Source organism: Tyto alba, unplaced genomic scaffold (genome assembly GCF_018691265.1).
Source record: "Tyto alba isolate M040663 unplaced genomic scaffold, T.alba_DEE_v4.0 Super-Scaffold_12, whole genome shotgun sequence".
Taxonomy (NCBI): Eukaryota; Metazoa; Chordata; class Aves; order Strigiformes; family Tytonidae; genus Tyto; species Tyto alba.
This window is the reverse complement of record NW_024881274.1, coordinates 5,366,706-5,392,410: the sequence shown is the minus strand read 5'-3', so window position 1 is coordinate 5,392,410 and position 25,705 is coordinate 5,366,706. Positions and strand designations below refer to the sequence as shown.

General features: G+C 66.9%; 1 protein-coding gene across 3 annotated transcripts in view; it reads right to left on the bottom strand.

Annotated features, from left to right (window-relative positions):
* ARHGAP23 (Rho GTPase activating protein 23) overlaps nt 1–24,803 on the bottom strand; it is a 37,185-nt gene extending 12,382 nt beyond the window's left edge. Inside the window, exons 1-6 of one of the 3 annotated variants that reach the window (XM_042787429.1) lie at nt 24,664–24,803; nt 5,045–5,224; nt 1,953–1,977; nt 918–1,010; nt 442–520; nt 126–180 (exon numbers count right to left, since the gene is read on the bottom strand). In XM_042787429.1, the coding sequence (XP_042643363.1) occupies nt 126–180; nt 442–520; nt 918–1,010; nt 1,953–1,977; nt 5,045–5,224; nt 24,664–24,672 (441 nt within the window). In that variant the 5' untranslated portion in view covers nt 24,673–24,803. Of the gene's footprint in view, nt 1–125; nt 181–441; nt 521–917; nt 1,011–1,952; nt 1,978–5,044; nt 5,225–8,260; nt 8,886–18,289; nt 18,524–24,663 lie in introns of those variants that run through there. The other 2 variants (XM_042787428.1, XM_042787426.1) reach the window with 2 other exon arrangements.
* Nucleotides 24,804–25,705: the final 902 nt, after the last annotated feature.

Sequence of the window (25,705 nt, the reverse complement as noted above, 5' to 3'; positions counted from 1 at the left end):
GGGCAAGGACAGAGCACCCCTCAGGTTTGGTGGGGTGGGAACATCAGCACAGCTTGGGAAAAACCACACTGGGGAACCGAGCCCTGGAACCAGCCCAGTCCCTGGCACCCCCCCGGCAAACTCACCAGCTGGAGGATGTCCTCGTCCTTGGGCATGATGGAGAGCTCCAGCACATCGTCACTGCGGGGAGAGGGGACAGAGGGGTCAGGCCAGCCGGGGTCGGTCCCCATCTGCCCCCAGCGAGGCCAGATCCCCCACGAGGACACGAACGTCCCCATCCCCATGTGAACAGTCACAGCACGTCGCTGCCTGTCCCTGGTCCCCAGGGACTCACGGCTCCTGCCAGCCCCGGTGACGCCCAAGGGGACGGTGCCTGCTGCGAGGTGTCCCCTTCACGTCACCTCCCCGGCTCCCCCTGCCAGCCCCGGGAAGGGGACTCACCTGTTCTGGATCAGCGCGATGACCTGCGAGTAGGTTTTCCCGATGATGCTCTCCCCATTCACCTTGACCAGCCGGTCCCCTGCAGAGCAGGGGGAGAAGACAGTGTCACTGCAAGTGAGTGGGGAGGTGGTGGCACTTGGCTGTCCCCACAGTTGCAGGGTTTGAATATGCCCAAGGCTTTTGCCAGGGCAAGGGGAGCTGCAGGGACCCCAAAGCCAGCCTAATCCATGGGGACCCCAATGCTGAGCATCCCAAGCCAGGGACGAGGGACAGAGACCCCGCAGAGCCCGGGAGCAGAGAGAAGGTGGGCGAAAAAAAAAAAAAAAAAAAGAATGGAATGCAAGAAAAAGAGCAAAACAAGCAAGAAAGTCTCCAGCGGAGGAGGCAGAGCATCGTTTGCAGCCCACAAGCAGCCTGGAGCCACCTCCAGCTCCAAGCCGCTGCCAGCCCGGCCGCCCCGCGTGCCCCCCCCTCACCGGTGCGCAGCCCAGCCTGGTGCGCCGGCCCGTCCTCCCGCACGTTCTTCACGAAGATGGTATCCATGGGCTCCAGGCGGCTCCGGGGGGGACCTGCACCCCAGGGACAGAGCGTTAGGGAGCCGCCGGCACAGCCGGGCCCATCCTACGGCAAGAAGTGTGTTTGGTCCCGCTCAGTACCCTCCTCGCCTCCACAAACCCACGCGCGGCGGCCCTGCCTGCACCCGGGACCTGCGGAGCACAGCTCCTGCCCTGGCTGAAGCCCCCTTCCACCTCTCCAGGGACCCCCCCCCCCGACCCAGCACCCATCTCCCCCCAGCCGCGGCTGTTCCCCGGTGTGGCTGCACCCACGCTCCTTTGCAAGGGCGAGAGCCATCGGGTGCTGCAAGACACCGGCGGGCGGTGAATGGGTGGCAGGGGCACGGTGCCAACAAGGGATGCTGAGTCTCCCCGCCTCGGGGGGCCGCCCGGAGCGAGGGCAGTGTCCCCCCAGCCCTGATGGGCATTGGGGTGCCAGGTCTGGCCACCGCTGCCCGCACCGGTGCTCAGCCCCGGCGCCCCGGCACCCTGCCAGCGCACCGATCCGTTCTGACGCCTTCACATTCGCTCACGTCACCGTCGGCCTCCGGGAAGAGAGCAGGGCCCTGTCCCCGTCCCCAAACACCCCGTGCTGGGCTAAACCACCCACCACGGGTCCCAGCGCCAGCCACGCCGCAGCCCCTCTGGTTTGGGGACAGACCCCCTTAGGCATGAGGTCCAGCAAAGCTCCCAAGGGCTCTGGGGACACCGAGCCCGTCTACCGCACCGAGTGCCGCCAAAGCACCGCACCGCTTCCCCGCCAGCCGATATTCAGGGCCGCGGCGCCAGCCGGTGGGTTGTGTCCCCCCACAGCCACAACACCCGCTGTCACAGCCGTGTGCCCCCCCCCGGGCCCCTGCACCCCCCGATCCGGGTGGTGACATCCCCCCTCTCCTGCACGGGGGGGGGGGGGGGGGGCGGTCCCCACAGGTCCCCCGCGGCGGCGCCGGTGCTCACCTGGTCGGTTGCCGTTCTCCTCCTCCTGCCAAAAAAGGGAAAAAGATTTATTTGGTGGCTGGGCCAGGGCAGCCGCGGTGCAGGGACCGGAGGGCCGTGTCCCTCTGCCCTCCACCACCCCCAGCTAAAATTACCTCCTGACACCGGATCCGGCCGGGGCCGCCCGTGCAGCCCCACCAGCGAGCGGGGAGGGGGACTCACCGCAGGCCCCTGGACCCGGCTGCTGGGGCAGGGGCTGATTTTGGGGCAGGGGAGCGGGAAGAGGCCCTGCCAGCCATTTGGTGGCATCTCACCCTTCTCCTGGGCCACCAAGCCTGGCTGGGCAGAGCCCAAGCCCCGCTCAGTGGGGTCCTGGGGGAGGGACAGGGGTGCCCACTAGCACCCACGCCACCGCAGCACCCAGGCAATGGGTCCCAGTGGCAAGGACCCCCGGGAAGGGGACGGCTTTGCTCAGGTGTCCTTAGCAGGGCACCAGCCACCACCGGGGCTATATTTAACCCTGCAATTATTTGGCGGGGGGAGCATATCCTGGGGGGGAGGGCAGGGCCTCTCTGCAGCCTCCTGCTGCATGGGGCACGCTGCCAGGGCTGTGGCGGGCGTTGCAGGGGGGTGGCAGAGGGGTCCCCACACCCCCTTCTCAGCCACGGGCTGGGGACAGCCCTGGGAGCCACGCAGATCTGTCCCTTGGGGTGGGAACTGCGTCCGTGGGGTCCTGCCCTTGTCGCCAACATTCTCCTGGGGGGGGGCCCCCCCAGCAGAGCCACGCTGCCTGGGGGGTACCCAAGCTGGCGGCAGGGCATAGGGTGCTGGCACCCACACTGCTGAGGCCCCAGCCCTGCCATGGAGCCAGCTGCACCCCGGGCTGCTCAGCCCAGTGAATGTGTCCCAAGGAAGGATCTGGACACTGGGAAGGGGATTCCTCACTCCACAAGAGCCAGATCCTGCTGTTCCCAGCTCCCTCGCCAGACCCCAGCCGGTGCAGGGCAGTGGGGACACAGCCCCGATGGCCCCAGGGCTCCATCCCAGTGTGACGGGGGGATGTTCCCCGCGAGGAGGAGGAGGGGGGGGCTGAAGGCACCTCTCCACGCTGCCCAGTGCGCGGTAGGAAGGAAAAGCCACATCCCGCGGCCTCGGCACACGTCCGGCACCGTTGCCTGCGCACCGAGTGGCTGCCGCGGTGGCGTGGCAGGAGCGTGGGGCCACCAAGGGTCCCCGGAGGCAGGGACTCGCCCCTCTCGCTGCCCTTCCTCACCCTGCAGCACCCCAGAGCCCCTCCCGGCCCCCGGGGCAGCCCGGCAGCCCCGCTCCCGGGGCTGGGCGCGGCGGTGCCAAAACACGGCCCCGGTGAACGCAGCTCTGCCGTCACCCTCCCTGCTGAGTCAACCCCACCGAAACTCAGCCCCCGGACCTGGCTGTCCGCCGGCACCCATGGGTGCTGAGCCAGCCGCACCGCACCCTGCCTCGCCGGCCCAGGAGCGGCGGCTTCGGCTCAGACGGGTGCCGGGAGCTATTCCCAGCCTCTTTCCAAAAGCATCTCCACCTCCCGGCACTGATCTGGCTCCTTCCCACGCAGCCCGGTGTGCTCCCGCCCTGGCAGGGCTCAGCCCCGGCGCCCAGCACCATAGGGCAGGATCAGCCCCTCGTTTTTGGAGGATGCCTTAAGGAGGTGGAGGCGAGCAGGATCGGGCCATCCCCACGATGAAAGCTCCTTTGCAGAGTCTCGTCGCCGGAGGTGGGTCAGGTTCCTGGTGCGGGCAGGGAAGTGAAGGCAGGAAGGATTTGGGGGAACAGAAGCAGGAGCCTGGGAAAAGCGCTGTGACGAAGGATGCTGAGCAGGGACTGGGGCGAGTGGCTTCTCCCCACCCTGTGACTCACTTCCCACTGCAGTTCCCTGCCTGCGGGGAGGAGGCAGCGAGCGCCGGAGCTGTGGGGCAGCCGGAGCCGTGGGGCAGCCGGAGCCGTGGGGCTGGCTGGGGGCAGCTGTGAAGCTCTGGGAGTGACGGGAGCATCCAGATCTGCCCAAACCCAGAGCTGGGACGGACCATGAGGTTTCCAGACGCTTCCCCCTTCATCCACCTGAAGCCGCCGCTGCAGAAAACGGGGCGAGAGGGGGAATTTCAAACCCCTGGGGCTTGGGGCTGGCAGAGCACGAGAGCTGGCTCGTTGCCTTCGGGTCCATGCTGGAAGCTGCTGGGCTGTTTCACCGGATCCCTCCATCCCAGAGGGGAAAAGTACTGCCCAGATTGGGGCTTCTCGATGGCTCCGAGGGCGCAGGAGGTGCTGGCCAAACTGGGGGTTGGTTCCCCGCAAAAGGCAGCACCCAAGAAGGGTCCGGGCTGCAGCTGAACCAAGACACGATCACGGATGCTGAGTCCCAGGGCAAATCCAACCCGAAGCCTCCCGCTGACAGCCGGGAAACTGGGAGCCAAAAATCTGCTGCGCTAGAGGCGGCGAGCACCGGTGGGGCTGGGCATGGGGCCCTGGCTGGGTGAGGACCTGCCGGCACTTCCCGGTGCTCCAAGGGACACGCTGATGCCAGGAGGAGGAAGAGGAGGAGGAGGAGGAGGAGGGTTGTGATGAAGGGCTCACACGGCATCCTCTGAATCGCCCACTCCCAGGCTCAGCTTGGCGGTGGCCGTGGGGCAGTTCGCTTCGGCTCAAGTGGTCCCGCTGCGCCGAGCCTCCCCCTGGCCTCGAGGGCTCTGAAGTGCCTTTTCCTGCCATTCCGGGGATGCCGGAGCCGTCCTTCAGAGCTGAGGGATTCTCTCCTTCCCCGCAGACAGCCACGTGCCCCACCAGAAAGGCTCCGGGACGTCTCCGGAGGTGCTGCCGACTCGCTGCTCGCTCAGAGCACGTCTCCCAGCAGCTCCACGGGTTCCCCCATCCCAGGGCCCACCCATGGGTGGGGGCACCCCCAGGCACCCCAACGAGGCAGGCGATGGGTAGCCCACTCCATAGTTCCCCAGAACCCCCCCCCCCCCGCCTACCCCCAGCCCATATACAAGCACCCTGCATCCAACCACGGCACCTCAGGGTGCTGCTCCAGCAGCTCTGGGGGTCCCCCCCAGCCCCCCCCAAGGTCCCAGCCCTACCTTGGCGGTGGAGTGCACCGCCGACTCCGGGGGGTAGACGATGAAGTGGCGGAGGGTGAAGCCGAACCCCCCCTGCGAGCTCTTCCGCAGCACCACCGCCTTCGGGCCCACCCAGGGGAAGGGTCCCTCCGGGGGAGCGTTGGCATTTGGGGACGCCCCATCTCTCCGGCCGGGTGTTGGCTGTAGGGGACAAGGAGGAAGGTGTCACCTCTGGGAGGGGGGTGTAGGCACTCAGGCCCCCCCCAGCCCCCCCCACCCCCCCCCTCAAAGCCCCGTGCTAGGGGCTGAAATCTGCTGGGAAAGCCACTCCGCTCCTCAGGAACCCTTCTCTACTCCTGGTCCCTGCGGCAGCAAATTCCAGTCCCCAAAGGCCACCCCGCCAGCATCCCCTGAGGCTCCTCGCATGGGACCTTTTGGGAGAAGATGCGTGGAAAGGAAATTAAAGAAAAAAAAAAAGGGGGCGGGGGAATGAGCTGTGCCTGGGGGTCTGGATGGGACCCAGGAGGCAAAGTGACAGGAGGAGAGATGGGGGCGGCCGGGGGAGTCGGGGACAAAAGGTCCCCTTCCGATGACGCCGCAGTAATAACCTCGGGCAAGCCGGAAAAAGCCGCCTGGGAGGCGGCTGGATGAGCGATGCTTCCCGAGACAGGGCCAGGACCTGGCACTGCGTTGGGCTCTGGCAAGGGACACTGCCTGGAGCAGCAGCTGGGGCCAAGAGGGATGCGGCTCTGTCCCGCAGCCCCCGGTGCCGGTGTCGGGAGGGGGAACGGGGCCACGGCAGAGCCAGAGCAGCCACGGGCATCTCGCCTGGCGCCCGGGCAGGGGGTTGGAGAGACAGCAAGAGTCCTGACACCTTGGCTGAGTTCAGGATGGTTTATCACAGCCCTGGCGAGGGATGTTGCTGCTCTCCGTGGCTGCACATCTGGCTGTGCATCCCCCAGCCCCTCTGAGGTGGGGGCAGCCCCGTGGCCGAAGGGAGCAGAGGGCCCTGCCTGATGCCCCCGCAGCACCAAGCTCCGCTAAAACCGGAGAAATCAGCAATTTGGGAGCGGGTAGGGCCAGACAGGGCTGAGGCAGCCAGGTTGGAGGGGGGTCCGCCGGGGTCCTGCCCGAGTGTCATCTCCTTCCCTGCCGCAGCAGCCGGAGTGAGCCCATCCCGGGGCGAGGGTGTTAAAATTCAGGCGCTGTCTCGGTCGAAGCGATGGATGGGGGAGAAGGGAGGGGAGAGGAGAGGGACGCACAAAGGGACGCGGCACAAAAAGCCTTTGTCTGCGCCTGTGCTGAGTGGGCCTTTTCGCTGCCGGGGGGGAAATCTGATGGCGGCTCAGCGGGGCCAGGCTGCACCCCCTGTGCCGGCACGTCCCGCATGGGGCCCGGCTGCAGGTGGGGCTGGGGGATCCTGTCCCCCTGGGGATGTGGTCCCCGTGGTGAGGGCACGGCTCTGGCACTGCAGCCCACGAGGCACAGCACCCACGGACCTGCTCCACCACCACCGGAGCCTACCTGGGGGGTACAAGGGTTTTGGGTGCTCACGGATGCCACAGATACCCCAAAACATAAAAAGAGCCGCAATGCTCCAAACCCTGCCATAGGAGAGCCAGAAAAACCCCACTCCCAGCACCAAACAGGGGTCAAAGCTCCCCACGAGCCCCCAGGCCCCCCCTGGACCATGCACACCCCAACCGGTGACCTAAAACCAGATGGCAACGGGCTCCCCACGCTCCCACGGGGACCCCCAAGCCCTTCGCCCCGGGGCCATGAGCATCCCGGCGTGGCGCCTGTCCCCATCTGCGCTCTCCATTGTGTCGGCCGCCGGCTCGGCGGATTATTTTTAAGCTGACAGCTGAATGTGCCCTGCTGATTTTAACCGGCACCGACAAGCCTCAGAGAGGGTAGGATCGGCGGAGACACCAACAGCAGCAACCAACCCACAGGGACGTGTCCCCGTGTCACGGGCATGCCGGAGCCGTGGCCACGAGGACACATCCCCAGCTGCAGCGTAACCATTACAGCATCGGTGCTCCCCCAAACCTGGTCCCGTGAACCCCAATCCGGCCTTTCAGCTGAGCAAAAGGCAATCCCTGCATCACAAACATCCCTCCCAGGCCCTTTTCTGTCTCCATCCCAAGGTCCCGTAGCTCACGGCGGGAGGAGGGATCACTCGGGAATGCTCCCATCCCACAGGGACCCAGCACCCTGACCTGTTTGCCTTGCCCTGATTTAGTCTCCTTTGGGATTTTTACAGCCCCCCCTCCAGACCCCAGCTCCCCCTTTTCCCCCCAGCCTGACAAGCGAAGTCACCCCCCTGCAGAGACCCTGCAAGGGGCTGTGCAGAGCAAACCATCCCAGACCACCGTGCCTCAGTTTCCCTCTTCACCCACCCCGGCTTGGAGCTTTTTGGGCTGCAAAGCCCCCAGCTGTGGGCTTGGACACCCCTTACGCTGGCTCACGGCCCCACAGATGCTTCAGCTCCCCTGGCAGTGGGGTCGACACCTGATTTGTCACCTCAGCCATTTGTCCTCAGTGCCCCGTCCCCTCTTCCCGCAGGGGGCCAGTCACCTCCTGGCTTTTTGGCTTTATTTGAACCTCAGCCCGGCTGCCCCTGTGCTCCCACCAGCTGCGTCCTGCTCATTAGCCCAGCTCCCCCAAACCCCCCATCCCGCTGAGGGCTGCGGCCAGCGAGGTTGGGGGGGGGGGACCCCTTTTCTCCATGCAAGAACAGCTTGTGCAAGCGGCTGTGATAGCCGAGGGCTGGGCACGCTGCCTGCCCGGACCCCTGTGCTGTCCCTTGTCCCCCAGCACGGGTGTCACCGGGTCCCTGTACCCCATATCACTGTGCCACCTCACTCCCCCCATGGGGACACGACAGGACAGGTACCTCCCGCCAGTGTCCCACTCCCCAGAATAAAGGAGTGCATTCCCTGCCTCCCGCAGAGCCCTTCTTAGTGGGGGGGGGGGGGGGGCAGGATTTGTCCCCCCTCCCAGACATGGCGAGCAGGGCAGCAGGACCAAAACACCCGAGCACAGCCCTGCCGTTGTGGCCACCGGCCCCCCAGCCCTTCCTCCAGCACGGGAGGGGACGAAGGGGACACACCACTGCCCGAGAGCTGTGACAGCCCCAGCGCCCCCCCATACACACACACACATGCAAAGTATCCCCCCTCCCTCCCCAAAAACAAGACGCAACACCCGGCATCCCCGGCACACGGTTCTCACCCGGCGGCACTTGTCGGTGCGGGGGGGCACACGGCGGGGCTGGGGGGCCGGGGGCCGGCGGTGCTCCGGGGTGGTGACGTGCCAGCGCAGGCTGCTCAGCCAGATGCAGCGGGGCTCGGGCGAGCTGCAGTCCACCCCGACGGCACGCTCGAAGCGCCAACCCTTGCCGGCTCGCTCCACGCTCCTCAGCCCCTTGCTCACCACTGCCATGGGGCTGGGGGCTGGGGGAGGCCGGGGGGGGCCCAGCGTCACCCGCCGGGACCCCCGCTCCCCTCCGCTTGCGCTCTCCTCCACCATACAGCCGCAGTCCGGGCCCCGGTTTGGCAGCAGTGGCGGGGGGGACGGTTCTTAGCTGGTAGCCAGCACGGCCATGGGCTTGCCGCCTCCTTCGCTGGCTTCAGCCCCCGAGCTGGGCAACGGGGCGGTGGGGGCCGGTTGCCGAGGGGGGCACAGGGCCGGCTGCGCCGTCTCGCATGGCCCAGGCGACGCGCCGGTGCTCCCAGCCCGGCGATGCCCCACGCACGCTCGGCACTCTCGCTGGCTCGCACCAAGCAACGGCCGGCCCCCCACCCAGCCACCCGCGGCTCTGCCGGGGTGGGATGGAGGGTGGGATGGAGGGATGGACGGAGGGTGGGGTGGACGGAGGGTGGGATGGACGGACAGTGGGATGGACGGACAGTGGGATGGACGGAGGGCGGGCGGCCACACGCCCCGGCTGGGCTGGCGGGTTGGGGCTCCAGCTGCTGGCAAAGATCAGCGTGCCCAGCCCACCGCCCCCCGCACCGAGCCAGCCCCCGCCGCCTGCGGTGTCACTTTGCCTGGACTTTCCCTTTTCTTCTTTCTTTTCTTTTCTTTTCTTTTTTTTTTTTTTTTTAATCCGCCCCCTCCTTCCTCCATCACCCCGGGCGGCATCCCACCCTCCCCGCTTCCTCCTCTCCCTCTTCCCGGCCCCTTCCTTCCTTCCTCTGCTCACTCTCCGCAGGGCACCGGGAGATGCCGGGGACAGGGTGGGGGACAGCCTGTGGCTGTGGCAAGTGTCCCCCCCCCTGCTCAGTCAGGAGACGAGCCACCACCGGGCTCTGCAAGGGGGGAGCCAGTGGGGGAGGTCCGAGACACCCCTGGTCCCCTCTCTGTCCCCAGCACCCAGCAGAGTCCACAGAGCACAGACACAGACCCAGCCGCAGGCACAGCCCCTTGGGGACCAACACAGCCCCCCCCCTGGCCCCCCTGCTCAGCGCCTGTGGCAAAGGGTGGTGGGTCCAGTGACACTTCCCACCAGAAGCCAAACCAAGAGTGTCCCCACCGGCCCCATCTCCCATTTTGGGGGATACCCAGGGCTGCAGGCATGGAGGGTGGGGGGGGTCCCTGTTGTCCCCCGGGCACAGAACCACCAGCCCCCACGGTTCAATCCTGCCTCCCCGCGGTGTTGAGTCCCCAGGCAGGGATGGCAAACCACCCTTGTCACTGGTGCTGGGGGGGCTCCTGTTGCTCCAGGGGGACAAACTGCCCTCCCTCAGCCCCCCCTGCCCCATCTCCAAACTCCCCTTCATGCCCCCCGAGCCGCTCTCCACCGCAGCGGCCAAAACACGGGAGGAATAAGGAAAACAGCAGCATCTTGGTGAAACCAGTGCCCACGGACACCCGACCGAGGCAGGGGCTGCGGGTGAGCAGCGTCCCCTTGCCCTGCCCCCCCCGCCCGACCCCCCCAACGCTGCCTGGCCCCGTCCCCGCACGAGGGGGTCCCCCACGCCGCATTCCTGCCGTGCTGGAGGCCGAGGAGAGGCACGTGCGGCCGCGCCGGGGAAATGCCGGGCATTGCTGGGATTGCAGCCCGCAGCCTCGCCGCCGTGGCCCCCTCCTCTCCTCTGGCCCCCCTCCACCCCGACAGCAGGACCAGCCCTATCAACCCGTTTCCTGCAGCCACCAGCCAGGCTGGCACCGGGCACCAGCGAGGGGACAGTCCCCGGGGTGCAACGCCACGAGGACCCCCCCCGCATGCTGGCAGTGCTTCGGCGTTCGGCATGTCTACCCCGGCCAAGGTGCCACGGCTCTGCCCCAAAACAGCCCCAGTGCTTCCCCCAAACCCGGCCAGGGGCCTGTCTTGGTGGCACCCGTGTCCCCAGGGACCCAGCTACACACCCCCAGCGCACACCATGACGCTGTCCTGGTGTTTCTGCACGGGCAGCCCAGGGAGAAATCGGGGTGGGGAAATGTGGGAGCCAAATCCCTGCCATCACCGGCCACCCCAACGTCACCCGGGGACAGGGAGCCTGCAGAGCTGCTGGCATGTCCCAGCAGGCACGGGACACGTGAGACGGGGCTGACAGAGCTGTCGATGGGGGCAGCACCTGGAGGGGGGGGGCTTTGTTTTCCAGTTGAAAGGGGGGTGGGGAGAGCAGCCTGCTGCAGCGGGCTGGGTCCAGCCGGGGGTCCCGGGGCAGCTGGAGCAGCACTGGCTGCCCCAGGGACGGCGGGTCTGATCCTGCCACCTCCGCTCACACCTTTCCTGGCAGCGCTGAGCACGCAGGAGCTGCCCCAGCAATCTGGGGGTGCAGGGGGAGGCTGGAGAAGGGGTCCCTAGAGCCCTGGGGAAGGTGGGGGGGGGGGGGGGTTGTCAGGGGAAGGATGGGCCCCAAGATTGTTCCCGCAGCCCAAAGCGGGAAAGGTCAGGCGGCGTTCGCGGGGGCAGATTCCACCCCGAGGAATGCGAGCACGCCTGGACGCCTTCCAAAATACTTGTGTTTTGCACAGGAGTGTCCTAAATACGCAGCCAAACGGGAGCAAGGGGGAAGGCAACGCGCTCCCGGCATGCACCGCCGCCGCGGCCGGCACGCCGGGACAGGCGCGCAAGCGTTGGGGGGGGGGTGGGGATGCGTTGGGGGGGGACAGCCCCCGCTGCTGGTGGGCTGCAGGGCCCTCTGCCGGCATCGCCTCCCAGGCTTGCACCCCCAGCTCCAACCTGTTGGGAAACTGAGGCACGGAGGAGCCGTGCAAAGCCAAGTGCTGCCGCCGGCGGTGGGGAGCGCTCCGGGAATCGCTGCTCTTACCGGGGGGGGGGGGGGAGGGGGAGGCTCCCCGTGTTTTGCACCAATGTCACCCTGCTGCCCCACGGCTGCTGCTCCCACAGCTCTCCCTCTTTTCTCAGACCCCTGGGGTGGCTCTGATTAGGGGGGGGGACACCCCACCCCACCCCCCCACACACACACCCTTTGCCCCATGTCCTGGCCCCACCAGCTGCGGCCATGGGTCCCTGCCAGCGAGGCCATCGCGGCCCCTGGCACGCAGCGAGGATAACGTCACACTTTGGGCAGGAACAGAGGACAGAGGGACAGGCAGCTGCCGGTCCTGCCGCCACCACGGCGTGCTGGGCTCGGCCCGAACCTCCCTCCTCCAGCACGGCTTTCCGTGCGGGAAGGGTTCTCCGGCAGCGCGCAGGGCTGGGGGGGGGCGAGCAAACATTAATCCTTCCCAAACATCGAGCTGAGATTAGGGTCAGAAAAATGAGGTTTTAATAGGATTTTCGGGGTGGAGAAAGCCATGTTGAGACAATAACCGATTTCCAGCCCTTATATGGCAAAGCTGTTGCCGGCTCCCACCTGCGGCGGGTCCTGGTGGGGAAGGGGGGACGGGGGTCCCACCTGCACCACTCGGTCTGGGCCAGCTCAGGCAGCATTTGGGGAGGCAGCACCCCCCAAAGGGAACCAAGACCAACGGTTCCCCACGGGCAGGGGCTGCCTGCACCCACCCACGCACCCCAGGCAAGGTGGGGATGCTCCGGCAGTGGGACCCGGCCCGGGGGGGGGCCGTGCTGGCAGAAGAACGGGGGGCTGCACCCAAGCGACCGCGCTGCGAGCCTGGCCATGCCCCAGCCTCCGGGATTACCGCATCGCAGGAGAAAGCATTTTAATTCTCTTTAACCCAAACCAGGGCTGAGGAGCTTTCCAGCTCAGCGAGGATTTGATGGGGGGGTGTGTGTGTGTGTGTGCTTGCTTGCTTGCACACAGCCGGCGCATGCTCCCCTGCCCCCCCGGGATGTTCTGGCCCAGCCTGGCTGCATACACCAACCCCCCCACACACCCCGAAGCAGAAGGGAGGTGGGCTGGGAGCCGCTGGCGAGCGGATGCACATCCCACACGGGAGCAGCAGCGCTGGGAAGAGGAGGCAGCAACACCTCAGTGATGGAGAGAAACTGGGAGAGATGTCTCCCAGTACAGCCCCCTCCCCAGGCTGCTGGCAGCCCCCTGCGCCATGTCCTTGGCCGGATTTATGGGGCTGGATGCACCGGCCGTAGGCAGGAACCCCCCCAGGTGGCTGTCGGGATGGGCGAAGCTAGCAGGGTTTGCTCTGAGCACCCACTAAATTGCTGAGGGGACGTCGTCCTCTTTTCCCAGCAGCTCCACAACCGCCTGGCTTTCGGCAGCACTCAGGCACCCACCAAGCCGCTCCCAGTGCCACTGGGGAACTGGGGATGACCGCCGGGACCCACGGCTCGGGCATGGGGCTCCCCGTCCCCGCAGCCAGGCCTGGGCACGGCCCAGGACAGGAGTCCTGCAGGACCCAGCGGCTGGATGGGTGCTGCCAAGGGCACGGCTTGACCCCCTGCCAAATCCCACCCCACACCAGAGCCACACGCCCGGCTGGGGACCCCAACCTGCATCCCCACCCTCCGAAGCAGCCGGGAGGGGGGTGACGCTGCCCTGGTGACACCGAGCCAAGTGCCAAAGAGAAGCGGAGGGGCGAGGAGGCCGGAGGAGCCGCAAACTGGCTCTCTGACATTCCTCCCGCTCGGGTTTGGGTGTTAACGCGGGGAAGGAAATCGCCTTGTTCCTTCCCAACACAAACTTTTATCTTGACAGCGTCTCCTTCGCAGCCCTGTCGTCAGCCCGCGCCGGGTCCCCACTTGGCTCCGTCCCCTCCCAGCTCTATCGTGACCAAACTGAGCTCCACTCCTGGCAGCCTCGGCACCAGGGACACCAACCCCGGCTTCGCAGGGCTCTCACTCCTGCTGTGTCTCAAAGCAGCAGCTCCGGAGGGCTCTGGCTCGCCCAGCCTGGGAATCACTGGTGCCACATCAAGAAAAATCTGGGAATGTGACCGGAGGTCCACGTCGCCTTTCCTGACCTCTCCTTGCCATGCTGCCAGCCCTCGTGCCCACTGTGGCTCTTATTGTGCTGGTCCCCACCGCTGCTGGCATCCCGGGTGGCCTCTTCCCCCAGGGCATAGCCCCCTCAGTGCCCCCCACGTCCCACGGGTCCCCAGCCCACGCAGCTTGTCCTTAACACACGGTGCCAGCGGAGAAAGTGGCTCCGAAGTGGGGACGAGGGTTGGGGACACACACCAGAGCTGGTCCAGGTCCGCGCTCAGCGCAGGGACCTGCCCGATGGCCCCCGCGCCAGAGAGGCTGGGAAACACCGAGCCAGAGCGACACCGAGGAGGAGTTTTATCTCCCAGCCCATGAGGAAGCAGGACCAAGAGGGCTCACTGCCGGGGCTGCCTTCATCCCCAACTCCTCCTCCTCATTCTCTGTCCTGTCCTAAAAACAGCGTTATCGGCAGCAAGCCCTAGAAAAGTAACAGGATTCCGTTTCCTGTTTTTCCCATGGAAACCCTCAAATAGAAGCTGGCCTCATTATTCCAATTTTTTGGGTCTCTTTTTTTTCAGCAGGGCTAACAATGAGCCATTTCCTCCGGCGGCTCCGAGAGGCACCTTGCGCTCTGCTCCCGCTTCTCCGCGGCGGAAAATCCTACCCGGGGAGGTCAGGGGAAGGCTGCCCGCTCCTTCCAGCCTCTGCCCCGCTCAAGGCCGGGGGCCTGGGGTGGGGGCCGTGGCCTTGCACCCCTCGGACACACGGGGGACCCTCTTGCACCCCCCTGGGGTGCTGCCTGTGGTCATGAGCCAGCCTGAGGGCTGGGGAGGGAGCGCAGGGGTGGGTGATGCTCGGGTTGGGGGGAGATGCACAGGAGAAGTGCCAAATCCCGCATCCCTCGCTGGATGGTGAAAATAAAGAGCCGAGCGGGGTCCTGAGCCTCCCTGCAGCCACAGCGAGGACAGGAGGTGGCTTTGGGGACGTGGCTTTGGGGACAGCTGCGCTCCTGCAGCACCTCCTGCCCTGCCGCAGCCCTGGCACCGACACCTGACAGCGTTTTCCTGAGATTAGGAGCAGCCCCACATTTTTCCGCAGCCCACACGTATCCACAAACCAAATGACCAGCCCGTCTCCCCTCCAGCACTGCCCCCCCCCCCAAACCCAGGGACATCAGCGTCCCGCCACTGGTGCCACACCAGTCACCGCCAGTCCCGGCGGGGACCACGCTTCACCCCGAAAGCGCTGGCCCGGCGGCCCGGCCCCCCGCCTCGCACGGCAGAAAAAGAACCCACTATGTGCCACAATAGCGCGATTGTCCCCCAGAGCCACCAGGCTCCGTCCCACCCGCCCCGGGGCTGCCCCACGCGCTCGGCCCCATCAAAGGGACCCACTGTTGCCACTGGGGTGGCTGGAAGGGATCTGGGGGGGGGTGGGGGGTGGGAGGGGAATAGCAACTGTGGGCACCCCGGGGCCTGCACCCCAGGGTGCACAGCGGTCTGGGGGTGCGACCGGTGATGGATATTTTATGGCAGAGCCGGTCCTGCCCCACGGGTGGCAGTGCAAGGGGGGCCCACAGAGCCCCAGGACCTGCCTGGCTGCCCGTGGCGGGGGGAAGCTGGCCCCCCCAGGGGCTGCACCAGCGGCTGGGCTCAGGGATTATGGCAGGAACCTACCCCCCACCCCCCCCCCCAGCTCACCACAGCCCCAGCTCCCTCGTGCTGCGACGGAGCCTCGAGCAAGCAAAGCACTCGCAGGCGCAGCCCAGGGGACCCTGCTGGGACCCCTCCCCAGGCCAGAGCAGGATCAGTCCCCACGGCTCACCGGCGTTTCATTTCAGCCACTTCGTGATGACTCTCGACCCAACCCCCCCCCCCCCCCCTTTCCCTGGGAAGAGCCCAGCTCCACCTTTACCCTCCAGCACCCATTTTCCCGGCGTGGCTGGGGAGCAGGACCAACGCCCCTCTGCCCCAGCATCCTCCCACCCTGGGAAATCCGCTCGCTTCAGGGGCTGGGGACCCCACGGCTTGGCACGGCCGGGACTAAACCCACCGGGCACGCGGCCGAAGAACCCCCCCACGGCGGCAGCCCCGACCTGCCGGACCGCGACGCCGGCGATCTCGCAACACGCAGCCGCGTCGGCGGAGGTGTGCTCGCTGCGGCGCGGCCCGAGAAGGCAATTAGGGGAGACTTAATGAAATCCTGGGGATAAGCAGCCGCGGAAAAGGAGTCAACCGCTTCGGGTGCTTCGAGCCAGCGCCGGAGACGTCTGGGCTGTGGCCAGGAGGTCGGCGGCAGGTTTAAAGCAGCCACCCTGGTTTGCAACCTGCGGCATCCCAAGCCGGGCCGGCTTCTGGAAAGCCGGACGGGTTTTGGGAGCAGGCGGCACGGCACGGCACGGCACGGCACAGCTCGCACAGCCGGCCCCGCCGCTCGTGGCCTAGAGGCAGCCAGGTCGATATTTTCCAACTTGAGAGCTTAAAATAGGTCATCTATCTCCATTCCTTTTTAAATCAGGTCTTGCTGTCTGCTGAAGACAAACTTGGTTTATTAATGGGATGGCACCGACTTGAAACTTAATTTTTTTATTTTTTTTTTTCTGCCCTTTAATGAGAATAAAAGACCATCCCCGGGGCTCGATGGCTTCCCAGGATGACCCCCCCACACCCCCATCCCTCTGTGTTTTCTCCCAGTGGATGGCTCCGCACAAACTGGGGAGAAACCCCAGCCACCCAGTCTGAGCACTCTCAGTACCTGGTCGGGCAGCACCCACCCGCACCCCGGCAGCACCCACACCTCACAGGGGGCACGCAAGCCAGCCCCCACGCTGACCCCAAACCAAGAGCTGTCACCAGATGCCCCCCCTGCCAGACTGATAACGTCAAACCCCCAGAGGCCACGGTCCCCAAGCCCTAAATAACGCCCAGAACTGGTTCCTTGGTATTTGATGCTGCTGCTGATGGGGCCCGGGCAGCGCTGCCGGCCCCGTGGGGGTTTAGGACACGACCCATCACCCACCAGTCCCCCCGTAGTGCGAGAGACGGATGCCAGAGCTGCCAGCCGGGCACAGCGCGTGACACATGTCAAGCTTAAGACCACATTGGCAGGGAGGTCAGAGCCCTCCGTGAGGCCGGGGACCCTCAGCTCCGAAAACCTCGCCGTGGCCAGTCGGACCCCGTATGGCATCACACCACGTGCCCCGGCCCAGCGCCGGTGCCAGGTTTCGCGCTTGCAAGGCGGGATTGCGGCAGCAGCCCCGAGCACAGGCTTTTCCTGTCTTTCAAGTTCAGGGTTCAGAAAGAAAGAGGGGAAGAAAAAAAAAAAAAAAAACAAACAAAAAAAAACAACAAAAAGGCATTAAGAAACTCAATTTGCCAAGTGCAGGTAAATAGGGACGGAGGCAGAAGCCACACAGGGACGAGGGCAGCAGCCGTGGGCTGAAGGCTTGGGGACAGTGGGGCTCAGCCCCTGCCACGCAGCCCTGAGGGCGGCCGTCAGGCTGGATTTCTGCTTACACAGCACAAAATCCTCACTGGAGGATTGCAAAGCGCCTTCCTCACCACCGTCCTCCCCGGCCGCAAAGGCGGGTAAATAATTCCCCCCCCAGATCACCCAGTGAGCACCGAGCAAAGCCCCCACGCTCCGCGTGCTGCCCCTCAGGAGAGCACGTTTCACCCCAAAATGCGACAGAAGAGCAGATTTCAAAAGACTTGAACATCCCTCCCCACCCCCCCCCCTCCCCGCCCCGAAAAAATCCAAACCCCAGCGCTCAGCGGTACGGAGTAAGCAGGGAAGAATCTGAAGAGAAACCATGATTAATGCTCAGCCGCTGCAACGAGCAGCACTCCTCATATCTGAACCATTTCGCACACCCCAATTAATCCTTTGAGGCTGGTTATTAGCCCCATTGCCGGGCCGGGGAAGCCGAGTTCAAATAACCAGGAACTGAGGAACAGAGGCCAAATTCAGCTCTGGGGCGAGGACGTGCAACCTCTGCTCAAATTCACAGGCGTTGTGCCAGTCCAGCACCACGGGCTGCAAACTCCCCGCGCCCCAGGTGCTACCCCCGGCGTGCCCCCCGCCACCGGAGCCCAGCCTTGGGGTCACCCAGTGCCATCCCCCATCCCCACCCCACAGTTTTGGCAGGATCTGGCACGAAACGGGCAGGAAATGGGGTTTTAGCTGGCGGCTGGGCTGGCCTTTCTTGGCACCACGCTGCTCCCAGGGGAGACGGGGATCGCCCCAGCGCCCTCCGGTCCAGCCGCGCCGGGCGATGCCGATGCCCACGCCACGGGAGGAGCATCCGCAGCGTGGGGCAGCCGTGCTGCAAATGTCTGCGCTGCTTCGAGGCCAGGGGCGGGGGGGGGCTGCGTGGAGCTGGGGGAGCCAGACGGAGAGGCAGGATGGGACCTTGAGGGGCTACGGGCATGTCAGGGAGGGGTTGCTGCCCACCCGGTGCCAAAAGCTGGCGGGGATGGAGCAGGCTAGGATGGAGCAGCCGGATTCACAAGGAGACAGCCCAGCTGGGAATTTCAGAGGAAACACGCGTGGGCGTGCGTGGGTCTTGTCCCGGGGAAGGGGAAGCTCAGCCCCAGGGTCTCGCCTCCAGCCCCATGGCTGGATCCAGGCACCTCAGCCCCCCTCGCCCTGCCACGCCGCCAGCCTGGCTGGGCACCGGGGACGAGCCGCTGAGGCCAGCGTCGCCCGTGGCACGCAGCCCTGCGTGGGCGGCCAACCCCCCTCCAGCCCCGATCCCAGGGCATCCACTCTGCCCCGGTCCCAGGCACATCCCCAGGGTGTCCGTGGGCCCCGAGGAGCCTGGGCATCACCCAACACCCAGCCCCTCACGGCCAGCGCTCCCACTATCTCCCAGTTTCCCCCCTCTCGGTCCCTACTCCCCCTCTTCCCGAGCCCACAGCCTCCCCCGTCCCCCCAGTATCGCTCACCGCGGAGGCGGGCGGCGGGATCCCGACCAGGCAGAAGGCGATCCCATTCATCGGGGCGCAGCGCCCGGGCTCGGCTCGATCCGGCCCGGTTTAGCAAGGCTCGGCTCAGCTCGGTACGGTCCCGTTCGGGCCGGCCCCGCACGATCCGGTCCGGCTGGGCACGGCTCGGCACGGCACGGCTCGGTTCGGGCTGGGCCGGCCGCGGCCCCGGCCCCCGGTTGCTGCTCCGCCTCCTCCGGGCGCCCGCGGCGACGGGCGGGAGCGGGCGGGGCGCGGAACGGCACGGCCCGCCCCGGCGGGAGGGACCGCGGGCACCGGCACCGCGGCCCGAGCGGGGCCAGCCGGGGCACACCCGGGCACTGGGTTGGGTAGGGGACACTCAGGGACCGGGACCAGGCAAGGGACATCCAGGGGATGGGTGGGGGACACTCAGGGACCGGGACCAGGCAAGGGACATCCAGGGGATGGGTAGGGGACACAGGGATGGGTAAGGGACACCCGGGAACCGGGACCAGGCAAGGGACATCTGGGGATCTGTAGGGGACGCTCAGAGATGGGTAGGGGACACTCGGGGACCAGGACCAGGCAAGGGACATCCAGGGGACGGGTAGGGGACACCCAGAGACCGGGAGCAGGCAAAGGACATCTGGGGACCAGGACCAGGATCAGGCAAGGGACACCCAGAGATGGGTAGGGGACATCCAGGGATGGGTGGGGGACACTCAGGGACTGGGACCAGGCAAAGGACATCCAGAAACCAGAACAGAGATGGGGATGGGACACCCAGGGACCGGGTCAGGGACACCCAGGGCAGAGGGACGTGGAGCAGAACTGACCAGAACGGGCACAGAGGGAGTGAGCAGAGGGATCGCAGGACAGCGGGACAGGGACAGCCGGCCAGGGACCGGCAGGGCAAGGCCGAGGCCAGGCGATGCGGGAGGAGAAGCACGGAAGGACACACGGACAGGAAATGCCAGGACAGGGGGACAGGACTGATGGGGACTGGCACAGGCAGACACGGGGACGGAAACACCCGGGTTGGGGCTGACGGAGGGACAAAGGCTGACACAGACCCACAGGGAAAGGAAACGGCGAAGACGGGAAACAGCAGGACAGACGGATGGAACTTTGCCTGGCGGACAGAGGGACAGGGACAACCGGACAGGGCCTGGCCTGGCTCAGGCTGCTTGGACCACAGAAGAGCATCCCGGAGCTGTCATTAAGCAGCCGCCGAGTAAATTAACTCCCACACCTGAGTCTTGGGGTGCAAACGGCACCTCAAAGGTGCTTCGGTGGCGGCGGGAGCCACGTTGCCGTGACACGAGCCCTGAGTCACCATGGGCTCAGTGTCCCACGGCGGGGGGGCACGGCCGGGCCCCAGTGCTGGCCCTGGGGCGGTGGGGGGGCAACGCTGGAGGGGAAACGAAGCCGCACGTGACGGGAAAACGGGAGGAGGCGCAGGAAACCAGGGAGGAATGACGGCCACAGCCCACGGGGACGCACGGTGGGGAGGACGGACGGACAGACAGAGCAGCGCTGGGGTTCGGCCAAGGGGGGCTGAACCCAATGGGGGTGAACCCAAGGGGGTCTGGGGCAGGGTACGGTGGGGTGGTCTCGCAGTTGCCCAACGTGGCACCCTGAGATGGCTCCTCTGTTACTGGTGGGTGTCACCGTCCTCACCCTGGTACCCAGCGGGGACAGGGCTCCGTGCGTGGGGTAACGGGGGGCGGGGGGTGGCCTAAATCCACTCATCACCCCAGGGCACAGGGAGGATGCTGGGACCACGCGACCTCCCGCCCGTGCCGGGCCAGCGCTGGGCACACGGTGCAGGCTGGGCTCACGCCAAGGGCTCCGGCACATCCCTGCGATGCCCCCCGCAGCCAGGATCCGCGCCAGCCCCGACCCACCCGCCGAGCCCCCCCCTTCCCCGAGCAGCCGTTTCCCTGCCTGCACCCAAGCTCTGCCCCGCACGCCCCAGGGGTGCCAGCCCGTGCCACGCCGCGCAGACCCAGCCGCCGAGCGCAAGTTTTCCGTGACACAATTAAGAAAGTCTGTGTCAACAACGACTTCCTCCGGGCGCCTGGAGAAAACCTCAGCACCACCAGAAAAAATAAACGACCCAGCCGCCGCAGAATCACCGGGAACTCAGCGCTGGAGAGAGGCCGCAGGGCCCGATCCTGCTTACGGGCACGTCCCGCAGCGCCGCTCACCCTCCGCAGGCTTCACGCACAGCCGCAGACACCACAACCACGGTACAGTCGGTCATCGCAAGACGCTGAAACAGCCGCCCTGGGGCGCAGCACCCATCACCCTGGGGGACAGCACCCACAGAAACGAGGGGATCTTGCGCTCTGGAAACGTAGGGGTGCCAGCGCCCGAGGGGGGACCCATGGGAGCGCTGTCACCGCCGCTGTCCCAGCCTTGGGAACCATCCCAGCAGCTGGAGGGAACAAACAGTCGGATGTGAGCGACGGGACGTTTCCTCCCCGCGAGGGCGCAGCCGGACGCCCGCACCCCGTCTCCGGCCACCCTCCACCCACGCTCATCACCCCCCAGGCCTGTGGTGGGTCCCTATGTCCCCAGCCCCCCGCCATGGGTCACCTCCCACCTGTGGCGGGGAGGAGCAGCTCCGGGTCCCACCGGGACACGCTGGACAGTTGCCCTCGCCCTGCCCGGCCGTGACAGGACTTGCCATCCCAGCCGGCTCCGCCACAGCCTCTCTCCAGAGAGACTTTCCAGGAAATGTCCCCTCCGGCCGGGGCTGGCACCGAGGACCGACCCGACCAACATCCAGCCCTTCCCAGCAGTGGGTGAAGGGGAAGGAGCAGAGACACCCCCCACACACACACTCTTCACCCGGCAGCACCGTTCCTGAGGGTCCCCGTGGTGTCCCCTCATGAGGGGACACACAGTCACGTCCTACCTGCAGCCCCCCCGGGCCAGCCAGGAGCCCAGCGCAGAGGAGGTGCTGCTGGTGGGATGCGGCCACGGACCCCAGGACTCCTGGGTGACCTCCCCTGTGCCACCCTCACCGGGGGAGGTGACACGACCCGAGCTGGCCACGGTGGCCCTGACCCCCACTTTATGTGAGGTACAGAGACAGGGATGGACCCACCCGCAAGGTCAGGGAGAAGCAGCCATCCCCTGCGAGGGGTGACTCCCATTCTGGGGTGCAGGGTCTGGGGGAGGGGGGCGATGATCAAGGAGAGCCCCCAAACCCCAGCCCCACTCCCGTCAGAGCTTTCCCACGGGGGTCCCCAGGGAGCGGGGTGCCACCGTGCACCCAGCCAGCCGACACTCCCTTCCTCCTCCCAGCCCTCTTTGTCTCCCCCCAGCCCCACCCCAGCACCGAGACCCCGTTTGCAGCCCCCCAGGGACACCCGGCTCCTCTGTCCCCATGTGCAGGGACAGGATGGCACACCCAGCCCTGGCACGACGTCCCCGAGCCCCAGAGCTGCCATCACTGCTCACCCCCCCCCCCCCCCATGCCATAACCATCCATCCAAAAACCACCGTTCCAGCTCCTACCTGCCCTGCCCAGTTTAGCAGAGCAGATCCATCATGTCTCAACCCCCACCCCCCCCAGCCCAAATCCCAGCAGCTGGAGAAGCGGAGCTGGGGTGAGGGGGAGCGTGAGCCCCCCCCCCCCCCCCCCCTCCCAGGCTGCCGCTCCCTTCGGAGCCGCTTCCGTGCAGCAGACAAAGGGAATGAGATGGGGAATCCCAGCTGGGCGATGGGTTTTAACCTAATCCTACGAATTAAACCGAAGAAAAGCAAAAAGCAGGGCGCTGGAGCGGGGCTGGCACAGCCGGGGGGGGGGGGGGGGGAGGTGGGGAAGGGGGCCGCGGTGTCAGGGTAGGGCACGGCAGCAACACCCCTCGGCCACAGCTTCCCCGAGGCCGGAGCGGGACGACGGCAGCGGGGCTGGGGACAGGGACACCCAGCGTTGGGTGTCCCCTCGGGGTGGGGGGGGTCTCACACAAACGCCACTGGCCACGGCCCAGGTGGCAAAGCCGGGTGTGCCCCCCCCCGGTGCTCAGCACCCTCCCGGCCCCCCCGCCCCCGTAGACATCTCCAGGCCGAGGGCTCCTCTTTTTCCTCTCGGCAGCCAGCGCGGCGCGAAGCCATTTTGATACGGCGGCGGAGAGACGAAAGGGTTACGGGCCCAACCCCTCCTTCCCCTACCCGCCAGCGGGTCTGGGGGCGGGGGGGGGGGGGGGATAAACAAGAGCAAGGCCAAGGGGATCTGGGGTGGGATCCACCATGAAACCCGGCAGCGAGGCAGAGCAACGCAGGGCAGCACAACGAGGGGGTGCAGGGAGGAGGTTCCGGCGCGGACTTACATGCTCATCCCACATCAGGGAGGGGCTGAAATCCTGCTGGGAATTGGGGGGACCCCCCCCCCCCCAAGGACCTTTCGCTCTGCGCATCCCTCGGCTGCCGTGGCCCATGGCAGCTGGGAGATGGGAGGGTGGCCACTGCTGCCAGATCCTGCTTGCCCCTGCCCGGGGGCCGGCGGGCACATGGCAACCTGCTGCCGCTCACGGCCTAAAATTGCCAGAGCTCCTCCGAAGGTGTCGCCGCCAGCGAGGGCGGCGGGGAAGGCGTGCGGGCTGCTCGGGAGCTCCTCTGCATTGCAGCTGGATGTGCTCGAGGAGGAGGAGGAGGAGGAGGAGGAGGGGGGGGTTCCAGTGGGAAAGCAAACCTTGAGCCACAGCGGGCAGGGGGTGGGCGTGGGGCTTTGGGTGCAGAGGGATGGGTGCTCGCACCCCCAGGGAGGATGCTGCAGCGTGGGGATGGGGATGTCAGTATATCACATGCAGCGCCCCCCCCCAGCTTCCCCTCCTCAGTCCCGGCGTTGGCTTTCGCCGTTCCAGCGAGGCAGATGCGTGGGAGCTCCCGGGGGGTCCGGGGAAGTGGGGGATTGAGGGGGGGGGCGGGGTGTGTGAAGGTGCCAGCGTGTGCTTGCCCACGTTGCATGTACCCCCCCACACACACACTCTGTGCCACCTCTCCCGGCCACAGCCCTTCACGGGGAGGGGGGGAGGTTTCACAAGCACACGGCCCCCAACGTGCGGTGAAACCTCGCTGCGTGCTGGGGATGTGTCATGCCCAAAGTGGTGACTCTGTCCTGGTCCTCGGTGCAGCCCCAGACCCCCCTGCCCTGGCTGGAGGGGTGGGGGTGAGGTGGGGGGGCAGGGGGGGCACAACCAAGGCGTTAAATCCTGCGTTCAGATCTGGGCCAAGCCAGAAGGATGGGGCAGGTGATGAAAACACGAGGCAGAGCTCGAGGGGCGCAGAGGCTGTGGGAAGGGGGATGGACCCCTCACCTGGGTGCACAGTGGTGGGGTGGGGGGAGATGCTTTGAGGGGAAAGAGCCCCCCCCAGGGTGTCACACTGGAAAAGCTCCATCCACGCAGACCCACGGCCTGGGGGGACCAAGAGCACCCCCAGCTCCGGGTGGGCACTGGGGAGGGACATCGTGGTCCGAACAGCAGCCAGGACAGCTCCTGGAGGCATTGGCTGGTGACTAACAGGACAGGGAGACAGAGGAAAGACCAACAGACACAGCCTCATCTGAGCTCCCCTCCCACCCCCCGAGCTTTTTCCACACCCCACGGCGGCTCCAGCCCCTTCCCTCAGCAGAAACGTTTTTCCCAAATCCCGCTGCTCGCAGCGCGCGGGGGCGAGACACACCTCGGGCTGTGACAGAAACCTGTGGCAGAGCGAGGACTGTCCCCTCCCGGCCACCCCCCACCCCCCCCACACACACCCCCCCCACCCCCCACCCTTGTTGGCCTGAATCCATCCCCACAGCAGGCACCTGGGCAGGGCGAGCACCCATGGGTGCCCACGCAGGGAGCCTGTGGATATACGCCACAGCTGGTGGGAGCGCTGGAACCGGGGGGGGGGGGGGGGGGGAAGGGATGGGTGATGGAGGGGGGGGCTCAGCCCCAGGGCTGAGCATCCCGGACAAGCGTTGTGGTGAGGGGGGGGTGGGTGTGTGTGTGTGATGCTGGGGGTCCCAGGTTGGTGATGGGGGGGGGGGGGGGGGGCGCAGCTGGTAGGTGATGGTGGGGGGGTACGCAGGCAATGCCGGGGAAGCAGGTGGGGGGGGGGGGGGTGTGATGCCAGGGCAGCAACCGGGGCGGGGTGGGGGGACGACACACGAACACCCACGAAGGCAAAAGGGGGTCCCTGAGCAGCAGGTGGGGAGCACAGGGGTGGCAGGCGGGGTGCCCGGGGGGAGGGAAGCCGAGGGTCCCTGTACCAGGCTTTCCCCACCCGGAACGGCGGCGCGCCCGTGGGTGCTGGACCCGTCCCGTCCCCGCCGCGGCAGCCCCGGTGCCGGTGCCGGTGCCGGCCGCTCCTACCTGCTCCATGGGGCCGCTCAGGGCGCGGGCACGGGGGGCCGGCCGCGGGCCATGGGCCGCTCCCGGTGCCGCTCCCGGTGCCGGTGCGGAGCCGGCGCGCCCCGGTGCGGCCCCGCTGCCGCCGCCGCCGCCGCCGCCTCTCGCCGCCGCCGCCGCCGCCCACGCCCGGCACCGCCCGGCGCATCCCGGGAGCGGCGTCATGTGAGCGGCGGCGGGAGGGGGCCGTGCCCGGCCCCACCCGGGACCCCGCCGCCGCCCTCCCCTCCGCCCGGCCCCCACGGCCTCCCCCTTCATCCTCCCCCCCCCCCCGCTCCATCCTTCCATCACACCCCGGTATCCTGCATCCTGCTGCCCACCTCTCTCTCACACCCCCTTCTGCTCCTCATCCTCCTTCTCCCTTCCCTACATCCAGCCATCCAGCCTTCCACCCCTCCTCAGCCCTCCATCCAGCCCCCAACCATCCTCTCCTCCATCCTCCCATCCTCCCATCCATCCTCCCGTCCGTCCATCCATCCATCCATCCATCCATCCATCCATCCATCCATCCATCCATCCATCCATCCATCCATCCTTCCTCCCCTCCTCACCACTTCATCCTTCTATCCAGCCCCCAACCATCCTCCCATCCATCCATCCATCCATCCATCCATCCATCCATCCATCCATCCATCCATCCATCCATCCATCCATCCATCCATCCATCCATCCCCTGTCCCCCAACCTTTACTCACCCACCCATCTGTCTGTCCATCCACCCACCCTCCCCTCCATTCCACCCCCTCCTCAGCACCCACCCTTCCTCCCTCCCTCCCTCTTCCCCCCAACCCTCCATCCATCCCCTCGCCGCGGTGACCCCGGGGGGGCTCCAGAAGTCCCACACAGCCGGTGGCTGTGCCCAGAGCTGGGATGGCACTGGAGCAGTGGGTGGGTGGCGCTGGCTGTCCCCCCCCCCACCCCTCCCCACGCCCAGTGGGTTCGTGGCCCCTGGCCCAGCTGTGGCATTTCCCAGCGCAGCAGCCAAACCCTCCAGCCTGGGTAAATA